The sequence below is a fragment of the Neovison vison genome, chromosome 10 (genome assembly GCF_020171115.1).
Source record: "Neovison vison isolate M4711 chromosome 10, ASM_NN_V1, whole genome shotgun sequence".
Lineage (NCBI taxonomy): Eukaryota > Metazoa > Chordata > Mammalia > Carnivora > Mustelidae > Neogale > Neogale vison.
In genome coordinates, this window is record NC_058100.1 from 1,341,487 (window position 1) to 1,363,878 (window position 22,392).

At 59.8% G+C, this 22,392-nt stretch overlaps 2 protein-coding genes across 3 annotated transcripts; both read right to left on the reverse strand.

Annotated features, from left to right (window-relative positions):
- Positions 1-110: 110 nt before the first annotated feature.
- Positions 111-4,718, reverse strand: GBA (glucosylceramidase beta). 2 transcript variants are annotated; one of them, XM_044266491.1, is made up of 11 exons: positions 4,089-4,718; positions 3,657-3,744; positions 3,241-3,432; positions 2,992-3,138; positions 2,588-2,721; positions 2,200-2,372; positions 1,727-1,964; positions 1,187-1,411; positions 638-801; positions 343-459; positions 111-257 (listed from the first exon to the last, which is right to left on the reverse strand). In XM_044266491.1, exons 1-11 carry the CDS (start codon positions 4,113-4,115, stop codon positions 152-154), a joined length of 1,611 nt encoding a protein of 536 aa, XP_044122426.1. In that variant the 5' UTR covers positions 4,116-4,718; the 3' UTR covers positions 111-151. The 2 variants fall into 2 exon arrangements, with proteins under 2 accessions (XP_044122426.1, XP_044122425.1); XM_044266490.1 differs by having other exon boundaries at positions 3,241-3,465.
- Positions 4,719-15,863: 11,145 nt separating this feature from the next.
- FAM189B (family with sequence similarity 189 member B) lies at positions 15,864-22,112 on the reverse strand. Its single transcript, XM_044266488.1, has 12 exons — positions 21,379-22,112; positions 21,111-21,167; positions 20,811-20,921; positions 20,596-20,715; positions 20,326-20,433; positions 19,628-19,800; positions 19,388-19,487; positions 18,978-19,047; positions 18,265-18,837; positions 17,635-17,703; positions 17,289-17,542; positions 15,864-17,197 (listed from the first exon to the last, which is right to left on the reverse strand). The coding sequence occupies exons 1-12, from the start codon at positions 21,601-21,603 to the stop codon at positions 17,024-17,026; spliced, it is 2,034 nt and encodes a 677-aa protein (XP_044122423.1). The 5' UTR covers positions 21,604-22,112; the 3' UTR covers positions 15,864-17,023.
- Positions 22,113-22,392: the final 280 nt, after the last annotated feature.

A 22,392-nucleotide genomic window follows, 5' to 3' on the forward strand; every position in this document is an offset into this window, starting at 1 on the left:
CCCCCAGGCATCAGCCAAGGGGAGAATGAGTCACCCAAACCACTGGTCCGGGCTTACGTCACCTAGGATCAGCCCAGCCTGCCTAGGTGCTCTCAGCCACGGACAGTGTGTGAGCTGGCTGTACCCCTTTAATGCCCACACCCAGGCTCCATCACGGGCGGCTCCACAGGTAGGTGTGGATGGAGTGGCCTGGGGACAGCGTCTCCACGAAGCCCACGCCAGGGTCCTCGATGGTAAGAGGCACGTCCTTCGGGGAGCTGGCAAAGGAAGGGCAGAGAAGCTGAGTGCTCAGCCTGCCAAGGCCACCGTCCGGCCCCCGGCCCCCGGCCCCGCTGCTCTCACCGGTTCAGCACCACCACAACCGCCGAGCCATCGGGACGGGTCAGTGCCACTACGTCCAGGCTGTTCTTCTGGCTGGCCAGCAGCCCCACTCTCTGGGAGCCCTCGGGGATGAACTTGCTGAGGTGGGAGCAGGCGTGGTCAGGTGGGGCCGCTCCCCCTTGCTGAGAAGTCACTCCCCCCCCCCCCACACACACCCCCAGAGCCAGGGCTGAAGCTGCGCTGCGCACTCACTTCCTACCCTGCTCCCTTCCTGCCTGGGGTGGTGGCATGGAACATGGGGCCGCCCTCCACTCACCTGAAGTGGCCGAGATGATAGAACATGGGCTGTTTGTAAAACGCGTCCTTGGCGATGTCGACGATGATGGGGCTGTCCACGAAGTTGCGCACCCAGTTGGGCCCCCCTTCTGGGTTCAAGGCGAGGTTCCAGTCGGTCCAGCCGGCCACGTGGTACAGGAGGTTCTGGGGTGGGAGCAGGGCAGAAGCAAAGGCTCCGCACAGGGTCCCCAGACCCTGTCCTGAAGGGTCACATGAAGACAGGCAGGGCTGTCCCAGGCCAAGGAGGAGCGCTCTGCACCCTTACAGCTCGGGAGAGCGGGGTGCTGCGGATGGAGGCATGGGATGAAAAGCTGAGAAACTGAGGCAGATGGGACCACCCGAGACCCGGGCGTGAGGAGGAGGGGTGATGGGGTGTGCCCATCTGGGAGGGAAGGCACGACGGAATCACAAGATCCCAAAATCTGCCCCAATGAGCAAGCCGGCGGGGGGATGGTTGGCTCAGAGGCCATTTCTCCATGCGACCAAGAGGGCCTGCGGTGGTGTGCCCGGCAGGTTCCTGGGGGCTCACCGTGATGATGCTGTGACTGTACTGTACTCCCCGGTCCCAGGAGCCCAGGCGCACACTCTGCTCCCAGAACTTGGAGCCCACACAGGCCTCCGAGGCAAAGAGCATGATGTCGGGGAACAGGCGGTGTGTCTCCCCCAGGGTGGCCTTGGCTGGGGCCAGGAAGTCCAGGTACCAGTGCACGGCCACACCGTGCACGTACTTAGCCGCCTCTGGGTCCGCCAGCACCTGTGCCAGGAAGGGCAAAGACTCCTGGGGAGAGCGGCCACTGAATCTGGGCCCTGCATGGAGGGTTCTGGAAGCAGCACCGGGGACCTGAGAAATGGGCAGTGGGATGCAGGCAACTAGAGGGGCTCCAGGTGACAACCCTGGGGCCCTGGGATCCAGGGGGTCAGTGCCCCAGGGGAGCCTCTAGGGTGCCTGGCTCCAGCCCAGGGAATTCTAGGAATCAAGAGCTGGAACAAGGAAGACACTCTGGGCGCCAGTCACCTGGATGCTAGATTTGGGGACCACCGGGACACCGCGGGGGGCAATGGGCCTTACCACCTGGGCCCAGTGGGGCAGCAGCAAGCGCTGGTCATCCAGGATGAGCAGACGGGTGTCGCGGTGCGTACTGTTGGCGAGGGCGGGACCCAGGTCCCGAGCGATGAAGTCTCGCTGGTGTTCGGGGGTGAAGCCCAGGCACTGGAAGGGGTACCCGCTGAGCAGCCCTGCCGAGGGCTCGTTTTCTGCCGTCACTGCCCAGAAGTGTAGCTTGTGCTCTGCATAGACATCCAGGAACCTGGCAGGGCAAAGGGTGCGAATGAGCCTGGCCAAGAAAGAGGACCAAGACCCTGGGGGATCAGGAGGCCCATCAGGACGGGGGAAACTGACAGGCCAAGCCTGAAAGGCCCAGGAAGTAGAAAGGTGATTTGAGCAGTCTGAGCTGGGGCTGACCCAGGACCAGGAGTGGGGCAGAGACGAGGCTGTCCAAGAAGGGAGCTGGTCCAGACCCTATGGCCTTGCGGCTTCCTTACTTCACAAAATATCTGGCCCAGGTCTGGTGGTAGATATCCCCAGGCTGACCCTTGAGTGACCCCTTCCCATTCACAGCCCCATTGGTCTTCAGCCACGTGGGTGATGTCCAGGGACTGGCGAACAGTGACACGGGGCGCCGGGCCAGCGCCAGAGCTTGGTGAATCAGGGGTATCTGGAGACAGTGGAGGTGAGGAGAGAGACCGTGAGAGCTGGAATATGGACAGACTGGCCCGACCAGTGCATCAGGCCTTGCCATGGGCCCCCGCCCTGCCCCCCCACCCCAGGACACAGCACAGCAGGGGCCAGGCTCTGGGTGTCTCCGTGCCCTGCTCTGGCCTGCGGCTCCACAGCCGGCAAGCATTGACTCCACCAGGGCCGGGAGCCCACCTTGAGCTTGACGTCCTCCTCGGGGAGGCTGAAGTCTCGTAACTGGAAGTCATCAGGGGTGTCATCATATGTGTAGGTGCGGATGGAGAAGTCACAGCTGGCCATGGGGACCCTGATGATGTTGTACTCGATGCCTACACAAAGACAAGGCCAAGACAGAAGGGTCCAGGTCGGCAGGAGAGTGTGTGACCCGGCCCACCCTCAGCCCTCACTGACGTCCGAGGCAGGCCCGGAGAGCCCGGGCTTCTGAGCCTCGGCAACCCTAAACACTCAAGGACAGGCAGGTCGGACACTTACTCCACGGGGCACTGAGAGAGGACCCAAATGTGGGATGGGTGGAAGTCATGGTCAATGGAAAGGTCGAAGGGTCCACCACACTCTCATCTCGTCCCCCTCCTTCTCACCTTCTTCAGAGAAATAAGATTTGAGTAGCAAGTCCCGGGCAGGGGGGGACAGGGCGAGGATGTTGAGGGCAGCGGCGTCTGTCATGGCCCCTCCAAACCCCTTCACTTTCTGGAACTTCTGGTCTGGCTGCAGGGTCAGCAGGAGCCCTGAGAACATGCACAGGGAACGAAGGGTCAGTGCCCAGGGAAGAAGGTCATGGCGGTCACTAGCATGACAGCTCTGGGAGGACCCCAGCCTGTCCTGGTCACCTGTGCCCGTGCGGTTGGCCCGGATGGTCCCCAGACTCCGCTCCATCCGGCGTCCGCTGCGCGTGCTCTCATAGCGGCTGAAGGTGCCCGGGGCCGGCAGGGTCAGGGGGTCAAGAGAGTCACAGTACGTGGCGTTGCAGACACACACCACCGAGCTGTAGCCGAAGCTTTTAGGGATGCAGGGCCGGGCACCTGGCGGGGAGGGAGCACAAGCGGAGGCCAGGGCTGCAGGACGAAGACAGAAGGGACACGCTGGTTTCAAAAGTCCTCTTGCTGTACCCCCACCCGCGCTTGGTCTCAGTCCCTCCGAAGGGTTTATTCAACACCTCCTGGTGTTCTGGTATGCCAGAAGGCGACCAAGGACCACCAGGCCGGAGAAGCCGGGGGGCTGCCTCCCGTCTCCGTGACTCGCTCACCTGATGCCCACGATATCACCTGAAGGAGCAGCAGTCCCGTGAGGCTGGCAGCCCTGAAACCCGCCCTGTCCAGAGGCCGGGAACATTCCTGAGAACAGAACGAGGAGCGGCTGCGAGGCAAGCCCCTCTCCGCGCCCCGGCTCTCCTGTGGGCTGGAAGCCCATGGCCTAGTCTCCCACCGTCCTCCAACACAGACACCTGGCTGCCGCCCACCGCAACCAGGACCCTTCTCTTCCCCTCTTTCCACCGCCTCTCCTTCCACCCCGCCCTCCCTCCTTCCCTCCCTCTGCCCCTCTGCCCCTCTGCCCCTCCATCGAAGAGCCATGATGGCCTGGGGTGGAGGAGACCATCGTTCCCTGAATTCCAGGGTCCGGACGGCCAGGACTCCAGAAGTGGCCTGACAAGACCGATGGGAAGCTCGGGCCCACTCACTCCTCTGGGAGGACTTGAACGCTCCATCAGCAGGTGAGGGGGCTGTGGGGGTCCAGCCTCAGAAGGATGGAGGAGCCACTAGATGAGAACTGGGATGCAGGTCCCAGCCGCAGCTACAGACCCCGAGTTCGTCCTGCAGGGTTAAGTCCGGCAGAACGGAGCGAGTGGGTCATGTGACAACTATGGGCGCATCACGTGACGCAGGAAGTGAGGCAACTGCAACCATACTTGTGAAGGGCGGCTCACTTCCTCCCGGCTGTCGCGATTATTCACCGCGAAACTGCGGGAGCCACGTGCGGATGACAACCTCGGGAAGAATCCGGACCAGAGAGTGCACGGTGGGGTCACGGCGCCCGAAGCCCAGAGGACGGGAGCCACAGCAGGCAACTGCTTCCTTGAGAAAATTTTTAAAAATCCTTAAGAAAAAAAAAGGAATACCTAGCAAAGGTGGGGCTCCTGGCCGGTTCGGTGGGCAGGGCGTGCGTCTCTCAATCTCGAGGTTGTGAGTTCAAGTCCCATGTTGGACAAGCTTACTTAGAAAAAATTAAAAATAAAAGTAAAGTAATACCAATAAAGGCAATACTGATAGGGGCGCCTGGGTGGCTCAGTGGTTTAAGCCTCTGCCTTCGGCTCAGGTCATGATCCCAGGGTCCTGGGATCGAGCCCCACATCGGGCTCTCTGCTCAGCAGGGGGCCTGCTTCCCCCTCTCTCTCTGCCTGCCTCTCTGCCTACTGTGGTCTCTGTCTGTCTATCAAATAAATAAATAAAAATCTAAAAAAAAAAAAAAAGCAATACTGATAAAAGCAGGTTCAGCCCCAAGATGCTGGGAGACAGCTAAGGTACAGTTTGTCTTCTGGAGGCTCGAGAGGCGGGGAGTCAGAGGCCTACGCAGATGCTTACAGATCAACAGGGGCTGACAGGTGCTCACGGTGGGAGTGACCCAGGAAGGCTTCCTGGAGGAGAAGGGGCGGAAGAGCAGGGAGGATGGGCCCTGGGCAGAGGGCTTGCACACCTGGAGGGCGGGAGGGACACGTCTTGTCATCAGATGAGGACCGTCATCACGGGTCTCCTTTCCGCCAGAACAGGGCGGTTGTGAGGTTCAGAAACCGGAAAGTGTCCACAGTTGTGTCCTCGGTGGACGGGAGCAGGGGGTGGTCCACGATGGTGGCCAGAGACCACCGTGCCTACAATACAGCGGGAGCTTGGAGGCAATTGCTCCTCTGTGAGACGGAGCAGCGCCCCCCGCCCAGGGTCACTCCGGGATCAGTAAGCCAAACAGCGCCTGGAGTCTAGGAGCTGCTCAGGAGCTGCTTCTTTGTGGGGTCTTTTGGCTTTTGGGATTATTTCACGGAAGACTTTCCAGACACACTGCAGGCACAGTCAGTCCTTTCTTCTAGGTTCCGAGAGCACCGAGGCCAGCCTGGGGGGGCAAGCTGGGTTGAGGCCCAGCTCCGCCAAGTACTGGATGTGCGACCTTCGGTCACCGTCTCAGTCGCGCTGGGCCATACCCACTGCCCTCGGCACGGGCCGAGCCCCGCGCTCTCCCCGAGGTGGGAACCCGCCGGCGTGGTCTGTGTGGCCGGCCGGTGTCCTCGCCTTCCGCTGACCAGCGTGGTTCGGGAGACACGGTCACGGTCTCGTTGGACCGAGAGCGTTCCAGTCGTGCCCCCACACCATCAGTCTTGCCTGGGAACAGGGCCGCCCCCCAATGACGCAGTGAGGCTGCGTGCGGAGAGCCCGGCCGTAGCCCTCTCTGTCCCCCTCCCTGGCTGGAGCCCAGCGACCCGGCGCGACCCGGTCCCGCTCGCAGGCCGGAGAGGGCATGGGCTCCGGCCGACGAGGATGAGCGGAGTCTGCGAGCGTTTCTAGAGACTCTTCAGAAGCCGCGCGGACGGGTGCGGGGGGCAGGGGCGCGGCGGTGGGGGCAGGGGCGCGGCGGTGGGGGCAGGGCCCGCGACAGGGGCCGCGCCTCTGCGCCCCTCCCCGCGGGGCCGCGCTCCCACCTACCGGGCGGAGGGGCCGCTCGGCCTCCCCGGCTGGAGCGCGCACGCGCCAGCGCCAGGGCCAGCGCCAGGCCCCGCCCCGCTGAGGCCCTCGAGGCCCCGCGAAGGCAGGTTCGAGCCACCTGCGCGGACGCCCGAGGCGGAGGCGGCGGCGCGGAAGGGACCGAGGCTGCCGGTCACGCCTGCCCCGGACTTCCTGCCCGCCCAGGAAGCGCTGCCCTGCGCGGGCCTCGCTGCCCGCACCCCGCACCCCGCCCCGCCCGCGGCCGCAGAGCCTCCGCCCGGCCCCGCGTCCCTCCGCGCCGAGTTTGCGGGTTTCCTGTCTCTCGTTCTTATTCTTCACTTTGTAAAAATTCTCCTGCAGGGGGCGCCCGCCCGGCCCAGGCAGTGGAGCCTGTGAGTCTCGATCTCGGGGTCGTGGGTTCGAGCCCCAAGCCCGGTGAAGAGATTGCTAAAGAAAAATAAATTAATACAATAAAATAAAATCTTTAAGAATAAAAAATAAATAATATTGGTTATAATAAGAGTTCGTATTTATGGAGTACTTATTCCGTGCTACTTTATGGATTTTTTAAAAAGATTTTACTTATTTGAGGGGCGCCTGGGTGGCTCAGTGGGTTAAAGCCTCTGCCTTCGGCTCAGGTCATGATCCCGGCATCCTGGGATCGAGCCCCGCATCGGGCTCTCTGGCCAGCGGGGAGCCTGCTTCCTCCTCTCTCTCTGTCTGCCTGCCTCTCTGCCTACTTGTGATCTCTGTCAAACAAATAAATAAAATCTATTATAAATTTTTTTTTTACTTATTCGACAGAGAGTACCAGCAGGGGGAGCAGCGCGGAGAGGGGGAAGCATACCACTGCTAAGCAGGGAGCTGGACGTGAGGCTCGATCCCAGGACCCCGGGATCATGAACTGAGCGGGAGGCAGATGCTCAACCCACTGAGCCCCCAGGCGCCCCCTGAGCTACTTCATGTTCGCCGTCTCCTTTGGTTCTCACAAGGCGTATACTACAACTTCCCCCGTCTTACGTTATTTATTGATTGGATTCTATTTACTTAATTATTTTAGAGACAGAGAGAGAGAGAGAGAGAGAGAGTTGTGGGCGCCGCAAGCAGGCTCCCTGCTGAGCCCAGATCCTGATGCGGGGCTTGATCCCATGACCCCGAGATCACCACCTGAGCCAAAATCACAAGTCGGGCACTTAACGGACTGAGTCACCCAGATACCCCCATTTCACCCATTTTAAGGACGAAGAACTTAAGACTCTGAAAGTTCATTAAATTGCCCAAAGTAGGGGCGCCTGCGTGCCTCATAGGGTTAAACCTTTGCCTTCCACTCAGGTTGTGATCTCAGGGTCCTGGCATCGGGCCCCACATCGGGTCCACTGCTAAGCAGGGAGCCTGCTTCCTCCTCTTTCTCTCTCTCTACCTGCCTCTCTCTCTGCCTACTTGTGATCTGTCTGTCAAATAAATAAATAAATAAATATTAGAATAAATAAATAGAATCTTTAAAAAAAAAAAATTGCCCAAAGGCACCTGGGTGGCTCAGTGGGTTAAAGCCTCCGCCTTCGGCTCAGGACATGATCCTGATCTTGGGATCCCAAGACCCATCGGGGTCTCTGCTCAGCGGGGAGCATGCTTCCCTTCCTCTCTCTTGGCCTGTCTCTCTCCCTGCTTGTGATCTCTCTGTCTGTTAAATAAATAAATAAAAATTTTTTAAAAATTGCCCAAAGTCCAGTGGCCATTCAGTGGTAGAAGCTGGATTCATGTCCAGAATCCCACGACACACAGCACGTATGTCCTGAGTGCCTCTGGTGTGCCACACTCTGTGCCAGGTGCTGGTTATTTTTAAAAGCCGGAACTGTTGCCATTGCTTTAGGTCATCGCAAGGTGAAGCCCAAGTCGGCTTCTGATGTCCCAGCTGCGCGGCAGCATCTCCGGGTCCTTTTCTCCAAAAGCGTCGGACAAGGCCTGAGGCTGCATAGTGAACCGGCCTCGGGATTCCCCAGCAGCAGGAACGACTGACTCTCAGTTGGGAGGGGCAGCCTAGCTCTGCAGCCTGAGCCCTCCCCCGGCCCCCAGCAAATATTTCCTAACACGCGCTTCTTTCCTGAGCTGGAATGAATGTAAAGATAAGAGAACTCACTTATAGGGCACCTGGGTAGCTCAGTTGGTTCAATGCCTGCCTTTGGCTGGGGCCCTGATCTCAGGATCCTGGGATCGAGTCCCATGTTAGGCTCCTCTGCTTCTCCATCTGCCTGCAGCTCCGCCACGCCCGCCCCGTACTCTCTCTCTCTTTCTCAAATAAATAAAATCTTTTTTTTTTAAGGAATACTTCCACATATACTTTAAAAGAATCAATACAGTTACCTTAATTGGAATAAAAAGAAAGAATAATGGGACAAATTTTGGGGGGGAACAAATTTTTATTATAAAATATGTTTTCAATAAGTGAATGCTTAGGCCCCATCATCTAGAAGACATAATGTAGTCAGATCTTGCAGAAACCAAATGGAATAAATTGGGAAGCAAAACAGAGCACAAGTTAACAAATAATTTCTAGGGGCACCTGCGTGGCTCAGTGGGTTAACCCTCTTGGGGTCCTGGGATCAAGCCCCACATCAGGCTCTATGCTCAACGGGGCCTGCTTTCACTCTCTATCTGCCTGCTGTATCTTAATTCTTTAAATATTAAATTTTATATTTATTATATCATATATATTAAATATATTTAAAATAAATTTATTAAAATTTAAATATTAAAAATTAATATATTTAAATTCTAAAAAAATAATTTACATGTAATATATGTCATTTTCACAATATATAATTATCATTGTGCTACAAAAACATAAAACATATGATAAATCAAAATGTTTAAGGGGCCCCTGGCTAGCTCAGTCAGGGGACTGCAACTTTTGATGTGGGGGTTGTAAGTTCGGACCCCACGTTGGGTGCAGAGACAACTTAAAAATAAAATCTTTGGGGCGCCTGGGTGGCTCAGTGGGTTAAGCCGCTGCCTTCGGCTCAGGTCATGATCCCAGGGTCCTGGGACCGAGCCCCACATCGGGCTCTCTGCTCAGCGGGGAGCCTGCTTCCTCCTCTCTCTCTCTGCCTGCCTCTCTGCCTACTTGTGATCTCTCTCTGTCAAATAAATAAATAAAATCTTAAAAAAAAAAATCTTTGGACGTCTGGAGGGCTCAGTCGGTAAGGCAGCTGACTTCAGCCTGGGTCATGATCCCAGGGTCCTGGAATCCAGCCTCACAGGCTGCTGCTCAGCAGGGAGCCGGCTTCTCCTTCAGCCACTCCCCCTGCTTGTGCTCTCCCTCTCTCTCTGACAAATAAATAAATAAAATCTTTTAAAATTTTTTTAAAAATAAGAATTGGCTTTAAAAAAATAAAAATAAGAGAATAAAATCTTTAAAAAGGGGGGTTGCCTGGGTGGCTCAGTGGGTTAAAGTCTCTGCCTTCAGCTCAGGTCATGATCTCAGGGCTCTGGGTTAGGGTTAAAAAAAAAGAAGAAGAAGAAGAAGAGGGACTTCTGTGGTACGCAGACTACAGCTCAATGAAGCGCGTAAGAGAATCCCAGCTGGCTCAGTGCTTCTGCAGGACCGCCCAGGACCCGCCACTCTTCTCAAGCAGTGTGTACGCAGCTGCAGGCGCGGTAAACCGCGGAGAGCACAGATCCAGTCATTTCGGGTTGACGCACTTCTCTGCGCTTCCTTCTCCATGATGATCTTCTAAATTACGGGGCTTCCCCGCAAAAGTCCTCATGTAAAACGTCCTTTTATTATGATATGATACAGTCCTGCCTCAATTTAAAGGCTTACGTCTGGTTTTTATTTTGACTATGTCGTTGAGCAGAACATCACAAAGCCAGGTCGCAGGAGCGATGGACTTTCGCCGCGCGGGACAGTGAGGCGCGGGCCGGGGTGTCCGCCCTCTGCGCTCCGGCCTCCGCGTCCGCAGAAGGCCTCCGGAGGGCGGGCCCCACGAGAGACAGCAGTTTTCGGAGCGTCCCCTAGGGGGCGACGGAGGACCACCGCCCCGTGGCGGGGGGCGCGCGAGGGGGCCGCAGACGCGCACTCCTTGGCCGCCTTTGCACCGCACTTTTGAAGGACGTACCTCAAGTTCCAGAGAGGACGTCCGGGATACAGGCCCCGGCGCTGGAGATGGCAGGGACCCAGCCACAGGCTCCTTGCCCTGCAGGCCTCAGACCAGCTCCCAAGAGGGGGGACACGTTCCCAGCCCCAGGTCACCAGCACTGTCAGGTCCAAGACAGGCCTTTTCTCATTCCACACTCACTGGGCTGTGGCTTCATTCTTGGGTTCATGTGATGAAACAACCCCTTTGCCCCCAGCCTCACTGCGATATAACTGACAGATCACAGTGGACGAGCTCGGGGTGACCATGCGAGGATTGGACATGGGCATATACTGCAACATGATGACGGCAATAAAGTCTGATTAACCAACTCTTCAGAGACACCCAGAGCCTTCCTGGTGAGGCCCGGGCCAGTGGGAAAGTACCTGCACCCTGCAGGTTATCCTGGAAGTTCTCTAGAGAGCGGCAGCCAGGCTTTCCTAAGTGCTCATCAGAGCCACGCGCCCCACAACTGCACAGGCGACACTCTCCAGCACCGTAAGCGGCAGAGTCGAGCCTCGGTTCACGGCTGTCCCACTCAAAAGACCAGGCAGCACCCGCCCCACACCCCCCTTCCCTGGTACTCAGCCCTGTGCCGCCAGTCTCCTGGAAAGCTGGTACAAGGCTGCGGAGCCAATTTCTTTGAAACCTCAAAGCTCTTCCATCAGAGGCGAGTGCACAGTGGGCCTCCTTGCCTGCTGAATGAATGAGTGAGTTACGTTAGCAAGGCTTCTTCAAGGCTCTTCCAGGCTCAGAAGCTCAGTGTTTCGTGCTGTCCTGGGTGTGGGCTGAAGCAAAGGAGCCCAGGGCTGGGGGCAGGAGGGGGCTCAATGAACACTGACCAGCCTGCACCATCTAACAGAGAGATGCGGTTGAGGCCATGGGAAGGATGGGTTCTCACACCGAGTACCCATGAACTTGTCTGCAGGTCCGGTCCTGCTCCGAGCCTCCCGTGCAAGGCTGGGATGAGGCTCACAGAAGATAAGGATGTCCGTGAACCATTAAGTTCCGTGGAAAACTCATGGAGGAATCAGTACTTTTTTTTTTTTTAAAGATTTTATTTATTTATTTGACAGAGAGAAATCACAAGTAGGCAGAGAGGCAGGCAGAGAGAGAGAGAGGGAAGCAGGCTCCCTGCTGAGCAGAGAGCCCAATGCGGGACTCGATCCCAGGACTCCGAGATCATGACCTGAGCCGAAGGCAGCGGCTTAACCCACTGAGCCACCCAGGCGCCCCGAGGAATCAGTACTTTATTGCAACTCAGGCTCCGGGGACGGTCCCAGGAGTCCTCCGCCCCAAAGCCCTCCCTCCACCCTTGCTCCCCCCAGCTGCCACCATTCCCCTCGTCCCTTAAAGCAAGACAAGATGGAAGAGTGTTTTTTTGAGGACACTGGGACTATTCAGGCCTTAAATCCTTGCTCCTTGGGGCGCCTGGGTGGCTCAGTGGGTTAAGCCGCTGCCTTCGGCTCAGGTCATGATCTCAGGGTCCTGGGATCGAGTCCCGCATCGGGCTCTCTGCTCAGCAGGGGGCCTGCTTCCTCCTCTCTCTCTCTGCCTGCTTCTCTGCCTACTTGTAATCTCTCTCTGTCAAATAAATAAATAAAATCTTTAAAAAAAAAATCCTTGCTCCTTTACTCACTAGACCTGAGATACTGGGAAGAGACTTGACGTCTCAGAGCTTTGGTTTCCTCATCTCCAAAAACTCTTGCCTCAAGCGTTGTTGCAAGGGTTTAATGCAACAATACCCACAATGCGAGGGAGCAGGGGCTGAGTTGCCACTACTCACACTGCCTGTACCCCACAAGGCATCTCTGGACCCTCTCTGCTCCAGAACTGCTCCTGCCAAGGTCACTACTGATCTCTGCGTTGCTGAGTCCAGTGGGCAATGTTCCGTCGTTATCTGATGGATTCTTCACTTCAGTGGACACACTACTCCCCCATTCTTTTTTTTTTTTTTTAAAAAGATTTTATTTATTTATTTGACAGACAGAGATTACAAGTAGGCAGAGAGGCAGAGAGAGAGAGAGGAGGAAGCAGGCTCCCTGCCGAGCAAAGAGCCCGATGCGGGACTCGATCCCAGGACCCTGGGATCATGACCTGTGCTGAAGGCAGAGGCTTTAACCCACTGAGCTACCCAGGCACCCCTCTACTCCCCCATTCTTGAAACACACTCTTGTTTTCATGACTCCACACTCTTCTTCGGCTGTGCCTTCTCCTTTGCGGCATTACCGCTTCTTTCTATGGGTGTCCTTTTGGGGTTTGTCATAGACCTCTCCTCTTGTGTCGTGCTCTCTCCAGGAGACAATCCCATGGCTTTGATTACTTCCAGTTGCTGTTGGTTCCAAACTCTCCACCTCCAATCCCAATCTTTTTCTTGGGATTGACTCTGTGACGGCACTCTGCCTTCCAGTCCTGTGCTCTGGGTGTCTCATGGACAGGTCAGTAAGACCATCATGAGATGGTTCTCTTCTCCAGCCAAATTCACTCTTCCTCCTGTGTTCTCTTTCCCCATGAATGCCATCCCTTCCTCCCAGAACTGGGGCTCATCTTTGACTCTGTCCTCTCTCTGTACCCTAATCCCCATTATTTCTTCTCTAAACTCCAAAACATCTCTCTTGGTCTCCTAACCTCCAGTTTTCTCTTCCAATCTATCCCCTCCCAAAACTGGATGTTCTAACTAAAATACAAATTCTGAAGGATCCTCTTTCTCGCCTAAAATCCATTAGTGGTTCCACACTACCCTTAAGAGGTTGTGGGACCTTGCCTACCCTCATTTGTCACCTGCCCATTTGCACCTTATGCTCGAACCACATTCCTCCAGTAGGCCATATTTCATCTCACCTTTTCATATTTCATGCTCTCCCTTTGGCCATGAGTACTTTCTTCTTCTCGTCTCTTGAAAAACAAAAACAAAAAAGGGAACAGCTACTCGTTTTCATCACGGAAGCCTGAGTCCCTGCCATCGGAATCATCTTCCTGATATTTCTGACTGGGTAGGAGGCATCCTTGCTATGTGCTCCCCAATTCACCTATCCAACAAATAGTAATTGAACATCTGCTATGTGCCAGACACTCTTCTAGGTCCTGGGGATACAGTACTGAATGGGATGATAAAGTCCTTGGCCCCAGGGACTTATATTCAAGTGGGGATGGAACACAAAAAACATAACTTCAGATGGCCATGAGAATTACGAAGTAAAATAAAGGGCAGAGTGTGCTGGACAGAACCAGGGAGCGGGCGAGTAAGGAGTCTGGAGGCAAAGGTTGGTTGCCAGAGTCTCTGGGCCTTGGTGACCACAGCAATGAGTCTAAGTTTTGTTCTAAGATGGAAATTCACTGGAGAGTTTGGTGCAGGGACGTGCCAAGATTAGATTTTTATTTTCAAAATATCACTTTGGCTGCTGTGTAGAAATCAGACTGCGAAGGGGAGACCAGCCTCCTCCCCCTCGTTCTCCGTCCCTTCCGCAGACTCTTCCGCGTGCAACGCTCCTCCCTCCCGTCGGACTCCTTAGTGCTGGGGCTTGTAGCATGAGCTCGCAGCCCTACAGGGCCGGTGCAGTACACACAGCTGCAGTGACTCGTACCAGGGGTTGCTTTGTCCGTGAGTCAGCCCACTAGGGTAGGGACCGCTGTGTCCCGGTGCCCCGCCCCGTCCCGGGAGGCTCTGGGTTCCCCGTTCCCGCCCCCCACGGCGCCCCATCCCCCCTCCGACACCCCCTGAGTCCCCGGCCCCGCCCCATCCCCGGAGGCTGTCTAATCCTCCGCCCCGCCCCGCCCCACCCCGCAGCGTTCCCTGCGGCGCGGGGTCCTCGACCCCGTTCCATCCCAGGCGGCCCCCGCCGTGGCTGGCGCCGGTTCCTTGCTCAGTGGGAGCTCGTCGAATGGCTACAGAATGGCTACATTTGTACGAATGATACAGACTTTCTCCGCACCCCACGTGGATGGAGAGAGTTTAAAGATTTCATCCCCCGCGCCCGGGGGCTCGGTGGGCTCAGCGTCCGCCTTCGGCTCAGGTCCGGATCCCCGGGCTGTGAGGTCGAGCGCCGCACCCGCTCCTCCCTCTGCCCCACCCCGCTGTTCTGTCTCCGGCAGCCTCAGAGGCCCTTCCTACTATTAACAAGAACAGACGCAGAGACGGAGAGCGAGTCCGACCGCGCGACACCCACCACGCCTACCGCCGAGGACACCGCCCGGCCCAGCCCGCGCCCAGCCCGCGAGGAGCCCCGCCACGCGCCGCGCAGCCGCTCCACGCGCAGCCCCTCCACGCGCAGCCCCTCCACGCGCAGCCGCTCCACGCGCAGCCCCTCCACGCGCAGCCCCTCCACGCGCAGCCCCTCCACGCGCAGCCCCTCCACGCGCAGCCCCTCCACGCGCAGCCCCTCCACGCGCAGCCCCTCCACGCGCAGCCGCGGGCGGAGTCTCGAATCGCTGGGGGCGGGGGCGGCCGGGACGCCGGCCCCTTCCGCACGCCTATTGGTCGTCCTGGGGACCGACTACTCTCGCTGACCAGCCGTAGTCCAGGTGCGGCGCAAGCGTCGTCTGGAGCCTACGCGAACGAGGGCGCGGACGGCGAGAAGTGCGCATGCGCCTGGCGTCCGGCGGCCGTAACGGGCGGGGCCGGGGGGGTTCCCGCCGGAGAGGCGCCCGTCGAGGCGGCGCTGCGCCCCCGAGCGTGCTCCTCCGGGGGCCTCGGGTCAGGGAACGTTCAGTGCTCGGAAGCTGCCCTGCTGAGAGCCCCCGTCTCAGCTCCTCCTACCCCGTGCTGTGGGCCGGCCGCGCCCTGACCCGCCCTGCGCCTGCTGAATTATTAAAGGCCGGGCCGCCCGACGCCGTCCGCGGGCTGCGCGCCTCCCCCGCCGGTCTGCCCCCGTAGCCCGCTTCTAGAGCCCGCCAGTGGCTAGACAGGCACGACAGGCACGCGGTGATCCTGGTCCTCGCGAGTGCTCGACGTGGAGCGACGCGGCACTGACCCAGTGACCCGGAGCCCTGCGCGGAGGCGAGGCGCAGGGCGCCGCGGGCCGAGCCGGTGCCGAGCCCTGGCGCGAGGCCGGGTGGCTGCAGCGGCGTGAGACGGGCCGTGCCTGACCACGGTCTGCTCAGGGGCCTGCAGCGGACTCCCGGGCGGGCGGGAAGCCGGCGGACTGCGGCAGAACCTTGCCGCGACGTGACTTTCGCTCTACCGAGCGGAGAAGAGAGACTTGGGAAGGAGACCAGTCGGAAGGCTGGGAGAGGGGGCTCGAGCCTGTCTAGGTAGCTGGTGAGGACTGGGTGCGTTGGAGGAGGGAAAAGATAAAACCAGGATGATTTCCAAGCTTTTGGAACGTGCCTCCGGGTGAATAGAGGTGCTGTTGATTGACATGGGGACAGGCGCCCGGGGTGGGATTCAGGGTTCATCTGTGGCCGCCGTGAGTCTGAGGCGTTCACTGGACATCCAGACAGACGTGTCAAGTTGGAGGTCAGAGAGGGATCAAGGGGAAGAGTTACACGTGGGCAGGCAGATGGTATTTAATTTTTTTTTTAATTTTAAGATTTTATTTGACAGAGAGACACACACACACACACACAGAGCACAAGCAGGGGGAGTGGGAGAGGTAGAAGCAGACTCCCCGCGGAGCAGGGAGCCCTATGTGGGGCTCAATCCCAGAACCCTGGGATCATGACAGGGCAGAAGGCAGACACTTAACAACTGAGCTACCCAGGCGCCCCATGGCAGATAGTATTTAAACCATGGGTTTGGGTAGTGCCATTTGCAGATGGAAACTAGAAGAGGGCCAAGGGGGAAATCCCGGGGTTCTCCAGCATTGAACGATCCAGCTGAGTTGTGGGAGCTGGCAAAGGAAACCAAAAGGGTAGAGAGGAAAAGTAGGGGTATGATGTCTTCAAAGACAGGAAAGGGCAAAATTGAAGAGAAAAGATGCGGATTATCTGGCTTAAATGTTTCTCAGAAGTCAAGTGACATGCAGGCAGAGAAGTGACCATTGGATCTGGTACCTTCTTGGTTACTGAAGGCTTTTTCAAGGGCAATGCCTAGGGAGAGATGGGGATGGAACCTGATGGGAGTGTTCTGAGAAGAGGAGGAAAGGCAGAGAGAAAACATTTTGCTCCGAAAAGGAGCAGAGATATAGATAGCTGGAAATAAATGTCTTGAGAGAGTTTTCTTAACTACGAGAGATGCCAGAACAAATTTCCCATGGTGGCAAAGGCTGGTGCAGAAGAGAAGGGGAAAACTGAAATTTTTTTAAAGGCCTATTTAGTGTATTAAGAGCTTTACAAACATTCATCTTCACGATGTTTTACGGATCAGGCAGTTGAGGTTAAATAATTTGCCCGAGGCCATGCAGGTAGGCGTGGCAGAGCTGAGAGCCGCCCGGGTTTCTTGGACTCTTCACACCTCACCACCCCACTGCACGGGCTCACAGCTCCCTATGCAGAAGCACTGGGGCATGCCTCTGCCCCAGCCGGAGTGCCCCTGTCCAGTCGGAGGGCTCTCTCACACTGGGGGTGGGACTTTTTTTTTTCCTCTTCCAATGCTGTAAGCAGGAGCCTCTCCCCCAGACAGCCTGAATACCCAGATACCCATGCAGCATAGGAGAGAAGCTCTCCCAGTCCTGAGGGCCAGAGGCAAGCAGCAGGAGCTCCCAGAGGTAGGCGGCAAAGGGATACTTCTGGGCATGTTCAGCGGGTTTCTTTTGTGTCAGCCAGCGCGTGGGGTGCTGGGGGTTGTTGGTCCCACCAGCTGGTGCCTGTGCCCCCAGCATTCACCTGGATCTGTTCAGAGGGTCAGGAAGCCCAGGTCAGAGCCCAGTCTCCCGGCTGCCCCCATTGAGGCTGAGGCTGTGGGGGCGAGGACCACGCTCCAGCCGGCGGCCAGACAGGAGGCGCCGCAGTGAAGAGCCGGAGCTCAGGTCGCCACAGCTCCGAAGGTGGAGGCTCTCTCGGCCTGGCCGACCCCATGGGCTCCGGGGCACCTAGAGGGGGACACAGGACCGGGCATGAGTGTGGCTTAGCCTAAAGCTCCCGGTTTTCCTGGGTATCTTCCCAGACTCCCCTAACTCCTACCTGCTTAAACCCATGGGCCCCATTCCCACTGGGGTCTGGGGCCTTCTTGGACATCTGGAAGAAACGAGAGACCAAGCCTCGGCCTGGCCAGCTGCTCTTCAGGTCCCCGAGGGAGTGGGCAGGTGCAGGGCCGGAGGGAAGGGGGACCTTTTGAAAGGTGGGCACGGGGCGCCGTTTCTCAGCTGAGCGGGCGCGTAGCAGCTTGGGTGAAGGGCAGCGGGCTAGACGGAAGAGGCAGGCTTCAGAGCAGAGCCCTGGAGAGAGAGAAGGTGGGAAGGGAGGCACATGGAGGGCCAGGCAGCACTCCCCTAACGCCCACCCTCTGGGCGCCAAGCACACGCCTGACCTGTATCTGCAGAGGAAAGGGAGGCGGCCTCTTCCTCGAGCACTTTGGTATAAAGGTCCCTGAAGTCAGCTGTGGGGGGAGGGAGGGAGTGGAAATGCCGGGTCGACAGGTCATCCCAGGAGAGACTCAACCCCCTAGGAGCATCCCCAGCCCCACACCCCACCCTCAACCAAAACGTCACGTCTGCCCACGTCTGCCGGAAACCCTGCGGCGCAGCCCAGCAAGACGGGCGGGGACTAAGGCGGTCTCATGGTGGCTGCACCCCCCCCCCACCTCGGCCCCCTAGAAGGAGCACGAGGCCAGGGCTGATATGCTGTGGGGTCCCTTCATTCCTCAGTCACTGCAGCACCTGGGCCCAAGGAGCAGGTGGGCGGCCTGGGAGAGGGTGGGTAATGGGGACCGGCTGGGAGCTGTGGAAGCTTCTTCCTCTTTCTGCCGCTCAGCTGCTGGCGGGGTGGTTTTAGAAGGGGAACGCTCAGAAGTGTCTCCTGCGGGAGTGAACTCAGCCCTTCCTGTTCCTTGGGGACCGACACCTGTCCTAAGCCCTGCGGGCACCACCCGCCTTCTAACTCCCCGACCTGCCCTCTCCTGAGCCTCGGGGCTGTGTGTGCAGGGGTGGGGCGTGCTCACCAGTGTCGCTGGAGGTGGCGATGCCTGGGTCACTGTGGGACCGCGGCAGCAGCAGCAGCGGGGGCGGCGGGAGAGCCGGATGGGGGGGCCGGTGCCCAGGCGGCGGTGGCGGCGTGAGGGAACCTGAGCTGTCGCTGAAGCGGCGAGCAGGGGCGCGGGCGGGAGGGGCCGCAGTGGGCCGGCTGCCTCCGGGGCCGCCTCCCCGGGGGACCCGCCGCCGCAGCTCCGGGAAGCAGGGTCCCACCCAGGGCGGCCAGCCCTCCAGCCGGTGGCAGCTGCGGGCAGCCGTGGGGGCTCCCAGGGCGGGCGGGGCCTCGGGGGCTGAGCAGGAGTAGGAGCGGGCGGCCCTCGGGGGCCGCCGCGGCAGGGGGCTGTCCTCGAAGGGGCCGCGCAGGCCGCAGTCCAGGCTGAGGCAGTAGCCGGCGCGGCTGCGCTGGATGGAGCGGAAGAGCACGTAGTCGACGGAGCGCACGGAGCCCTGCAGCTCCAGCAGGCACGAGTCCTCCGACGGGCTCGAGCCCCCGGGCAGGTCCCCGATGGCCGACAGCACCAGAGACCCACTGTCCATGGACACTGGGGGGCGACAGGGGGGCGTGTGGGGGCGGCTGTCTGTCCACAGCCCTCCGGAGACCTCAGAGTCCAGCACCCCCCACCCAGCTCTGCCCTCCCAGGCAACCCAGCCCTTGCCCCCCGATCCCCGCTTTTTTGCTCACCATCCACGATGGAGGCCACGCGCTCGCAGACGCAGGAGCTGTCGTGAAGCTGGGGATCAAACAGAGTGGCCTGCGGGCAACCCGATGGTCAGGGGGCCGGCCCTACAGCCGGTGCGGCCATCCCCCCCATCCCCCCACGCGGTGTGCAGGACAGGGCTCTGAAGACCTAGCGTTCAGGCCAGCTTTGCCACCCTGCACAGGTCCGTTATGGGGGCCTGAGTTTCCACATCTGGAAGAAATGAATAATAGTCCCTGCGCGCCCACCCCCACCCGCCGCAGCTCTAGGGAAAGCCAGACGGCGGGTACCACGAACACCGTGAGGACTACTGTCTTTGTCCAGGGACAGCAGCTCCCTCAGCTTTTCAGGCTCTGTTGCCAGCTCCCCAGGCCACGCCGAGCCCTATTCTCACCTGGCTGTCTCCTCGGAGCCCCATGACGGCCTCATAAGAAGGAGGGCAATCCGTAGGATACAAAGGCACCGGGCTGTCCATGGAGCCATTGTAGGTGATGCTGGTAGGAAGATGGGGAGGACAAAGCCTGGAAAAGCACTCCTACTGCACAAACCTCCCCCTGCCCCCTCCCCCCAGCAAGCCAGGCTGCACCCCTGCCCCCCTTGCTTAGTTCCCCTGGCAGGACTCTGCCCGCCTCACCTCTGCGCATCTGTTTCCGAGCTGCAGGTATATTCAGGGGGGTAGTAGGGCGGAGGGGGCACTGGCGGTATGAATTCCTCTAAGTCCAGCGTGGTGTGAAGGACAGGCGCTGCAGGCACCGAGGTACAGCCCAGGGGCCCCAGGGGGCCTGAGACAGAGCGCTCGGGGGCCAGCTGCTGGGACACAAGCGGCTCAGTGGGCCTGGTTTCTGGGAATGCAGCTTCTAGGCTCCCAGACGCCGCCACATTGTCCTGGGCCTGTCCCCCTCCCCCGTGCCCATGCCACAGCCAGCTCCCCTTCTCCCTCTGCCCCAGTTATCTAGAAAGTCCTCCACTTCATGGCCCCACCTACCCCCAGAATCGCCACCTGTTCTCTGCCCCCACTAGAACACCAACCCTCTATCCTTGGCCCTATCTGGGATCTCCTGGACTCCACCCGATCTGCAGTCCCATTGTTTAATGTCCACTCTCTGGGCAGCCTGGCATCACGGATTTCTCCCACTCCCCGCCCTTCCCCTCCCCATCCTTCCTCGAACCCCCGCTACATGTCCCTACAGCAGACATGCCTAATAAACGACCCACAGCCCCCAGTGCTCAGAGCCAGCAAGTAGCCGCCGTCCCCTCAAGCCCAGTCCCAGCACACACACGCACCCGCCCCGCATCACACCTGCTTGGCCTTGACCCTGGCCCGCCTCTCACCGTGTGCACAAGGTCCAGGGAGAAGATCTGGATGCAGCAGACGATGGCAGAGAGGGTACAGGTGACGGCACCACAAATGGTGAGCCCACAGACACTGAACAGCAGGTTCTGAAAGCGAGAGGGGAGGAAGGGTGTGAGCGGGCCCTAGGGAGGGGTGCATCCCACAAGTTCTGGACCTGTGAGGACTCCAGAAGGGGAGGCAAAGGTGAAAACCAGAGGGATGGGGTCAGGGGGAGAAAGGAATGGTTGAATTGGGGAGGGCGCACTCACCTTGAGGGCTCCTCGGGCTTCGTCACAGGTGGAGTTAGGGGCGACTTTCAACTCCTGCCCTGACTCTGGACAGGGCCGGAGTAGGGGGACAGAGGGGCAGCACACACAGACCTTTCCTTCCTGAGCGGCAGGGGGGAGGGCGCAGTCAGGACAAACCCAGGCGTCCCGCACACCTCCCACGGCCAGGTCTCTCCGCCCGCCCTCCTCAGGCTCACCATGGAGCAGTCTTGGAAGTCTCGGGCTAGCTGGGCATTCTTACAGGAGAGCACAGAGCCGGCCATGCTGAGCATGACACAGAGCACCGAAAGCAGGGAGAAGAAGGAGATCTGGGGGAAGCAGGGGCACATTCAGGGCTGGGACCTGGGAAGGGGGTACCTCTGCCGCGGATGGGACCACCCCTCACACACAGTTATGCCTGCCTGGCATGAACTGCACGGCCAGTTCCCTCCCTTCTTAGGGGCATGTGCCAGAACTGGGCACCTGCCTCCCCGGGGGCACCAGACCCTAACACCTACCACTAAAGTGAATGGCCGCTTCCAAGACACAACGCCAACCACCCCGGAGAACGCCAGCTGGGGACAGAGTGGGCACAGGCTCAGCCTGGCAAGGGGGAGGCACATGAGTGAGCCCCTCACCACAGGGTGTGCCCAGCCCTGTAAGAAGACAGCCACCCAGAAGAGGGAGGAGAGGCCAGCATTTGCATCAGCCCCTAGTGTGTATCGCAGGGGCCCCAGGAACCTGCCCCCTCCCCCACCCCCCGCCAGGACTGTGCACCCAACTCACCGAGAACCCAGCCCAAGATGGGCAGGACCTCTTGATGCTCTCGGTGGTGGTGACAGAGGAGGCCACCATGCTGAAGGTGACCACCAGGACGCCCAGGAGCACCTGGGCTAGCCCCAGCATGAGCAGGGCCTGCAGCCAGGGTCGGTGGAGGCGAAGGTGGGTAAGGCCCCGGGTGCTGGGTCGGCTGGTCAGCGAGCGGCTGGAGTCACTGGGCGACGGCATCATGCCTGCTGCCCGGTTGCCGGCGCCTCGCTCGGCCTCCCCTGGCGCTTGGGAGCATCTCAGAGGCGCCCAAGGCCCCGTCCTCCCTCCTCTCCACCCTCTTTGCTCTAGAGCCCACCAACGGGATGGGTCCCCTGGGGCATGGCCCAGGGCCTCCAGCTGGGCGGGGGCCCAAGGGAGGGGCGTCGCGGAGGGGTCGCGGGGGGCTCCCTCCCCACCGCGGGCACCGGACGGGCACCGTGCCCGGGACGGCGATGAGGACGCGGGGGCGCCGGCTCATCGCATCTCCCTGGAGAACAGGGGCGCCGAGAAGGGCAGGTCCAGGCGTGAGGAGAAGCCGCGGTCGGGAATCCGGGGGAAGGGCAGGGAGGGTAAAGGCAAGGAGGGTGGGAAAAAGAGGGAAGGGGTCGTGGGGTCTGAGACAGTCCGGCGGGGAGAAGCCGGGGCGCTGCCGGCTGCGGGGCCGCCCTCCCCGCTCCGCCCCAACACGCTGCGCTCCCCAGCCTGGGCGGCAGCAGGTCCGGCCCGGCGGCGGGGGCGGGGCGGGGGCGGGACTGCGCGGTGCACCCCGGGAGCCGGCGTCGGCCCGCAGGCCCGGTGCAGAGGGGCGGGCGGCGGGGCCGGAGTGGGGCGGGGCTGCGAACGGCTGCCCGGGAGCCGGCGTCCGCCCGCGAGCCCGGTGCCAGGGGGCGGGCGGGGGGAGCCGGCGTGCGCCCTCGGGCCGGGTGCAGGGGGGCGGGCGGCGGGGCAGGAGTAGGGCGGGGCTACACGGGCCGGGAGCGGAGAGGGGCG

Excerpts from the sequence above, each read along its gene's own strand:
- GBA (XM_044266490.1), bottom strand. The coding sequence starts at position 4,115 with ATGGAGCGTTCAAGTCCTCCCAGAGGA. Across the intron at positions 3,466-3,656 it reads GGTGATATCGTGGGCATCAG|CCCTGGCCTCCGCTTGTGCT; the intron begins GTGAGCGAGTCA and ends TTCGTCCTGCAG. Across the intron at positions 802-1,186 it reads ACAGTCACAGCATCATCACG|AACCTCCTGTACCACGTGGC; the intron begins GTGAGCCCCCAG and ends CTCCCACCCCAG.
- FAM189B (XM_044266488.1), bottom strand. The coding sequence starts at position 21,603 with ATGATGCCGTCGCCCAGTGACTCCAGCCGCTCGCTGACCAGCCGACCC. Across the intron at positions 20,716-20,810 it reads ACTTCCAAGACTGCTCCATG|GAAGGAAAGGTCTGTGTGTG; the intron begins GTGAGCCTGAGG and ends CCTGCCGCTCAG. Across the intron at positions 20,434-20,595 it reads AAGCCCGAGGAGCCCTCAAG|AACCTGCTGTTCAGTGTCTG; the intron begins GTGAGTGCGCCC and ends TCTCGCTTTCAG.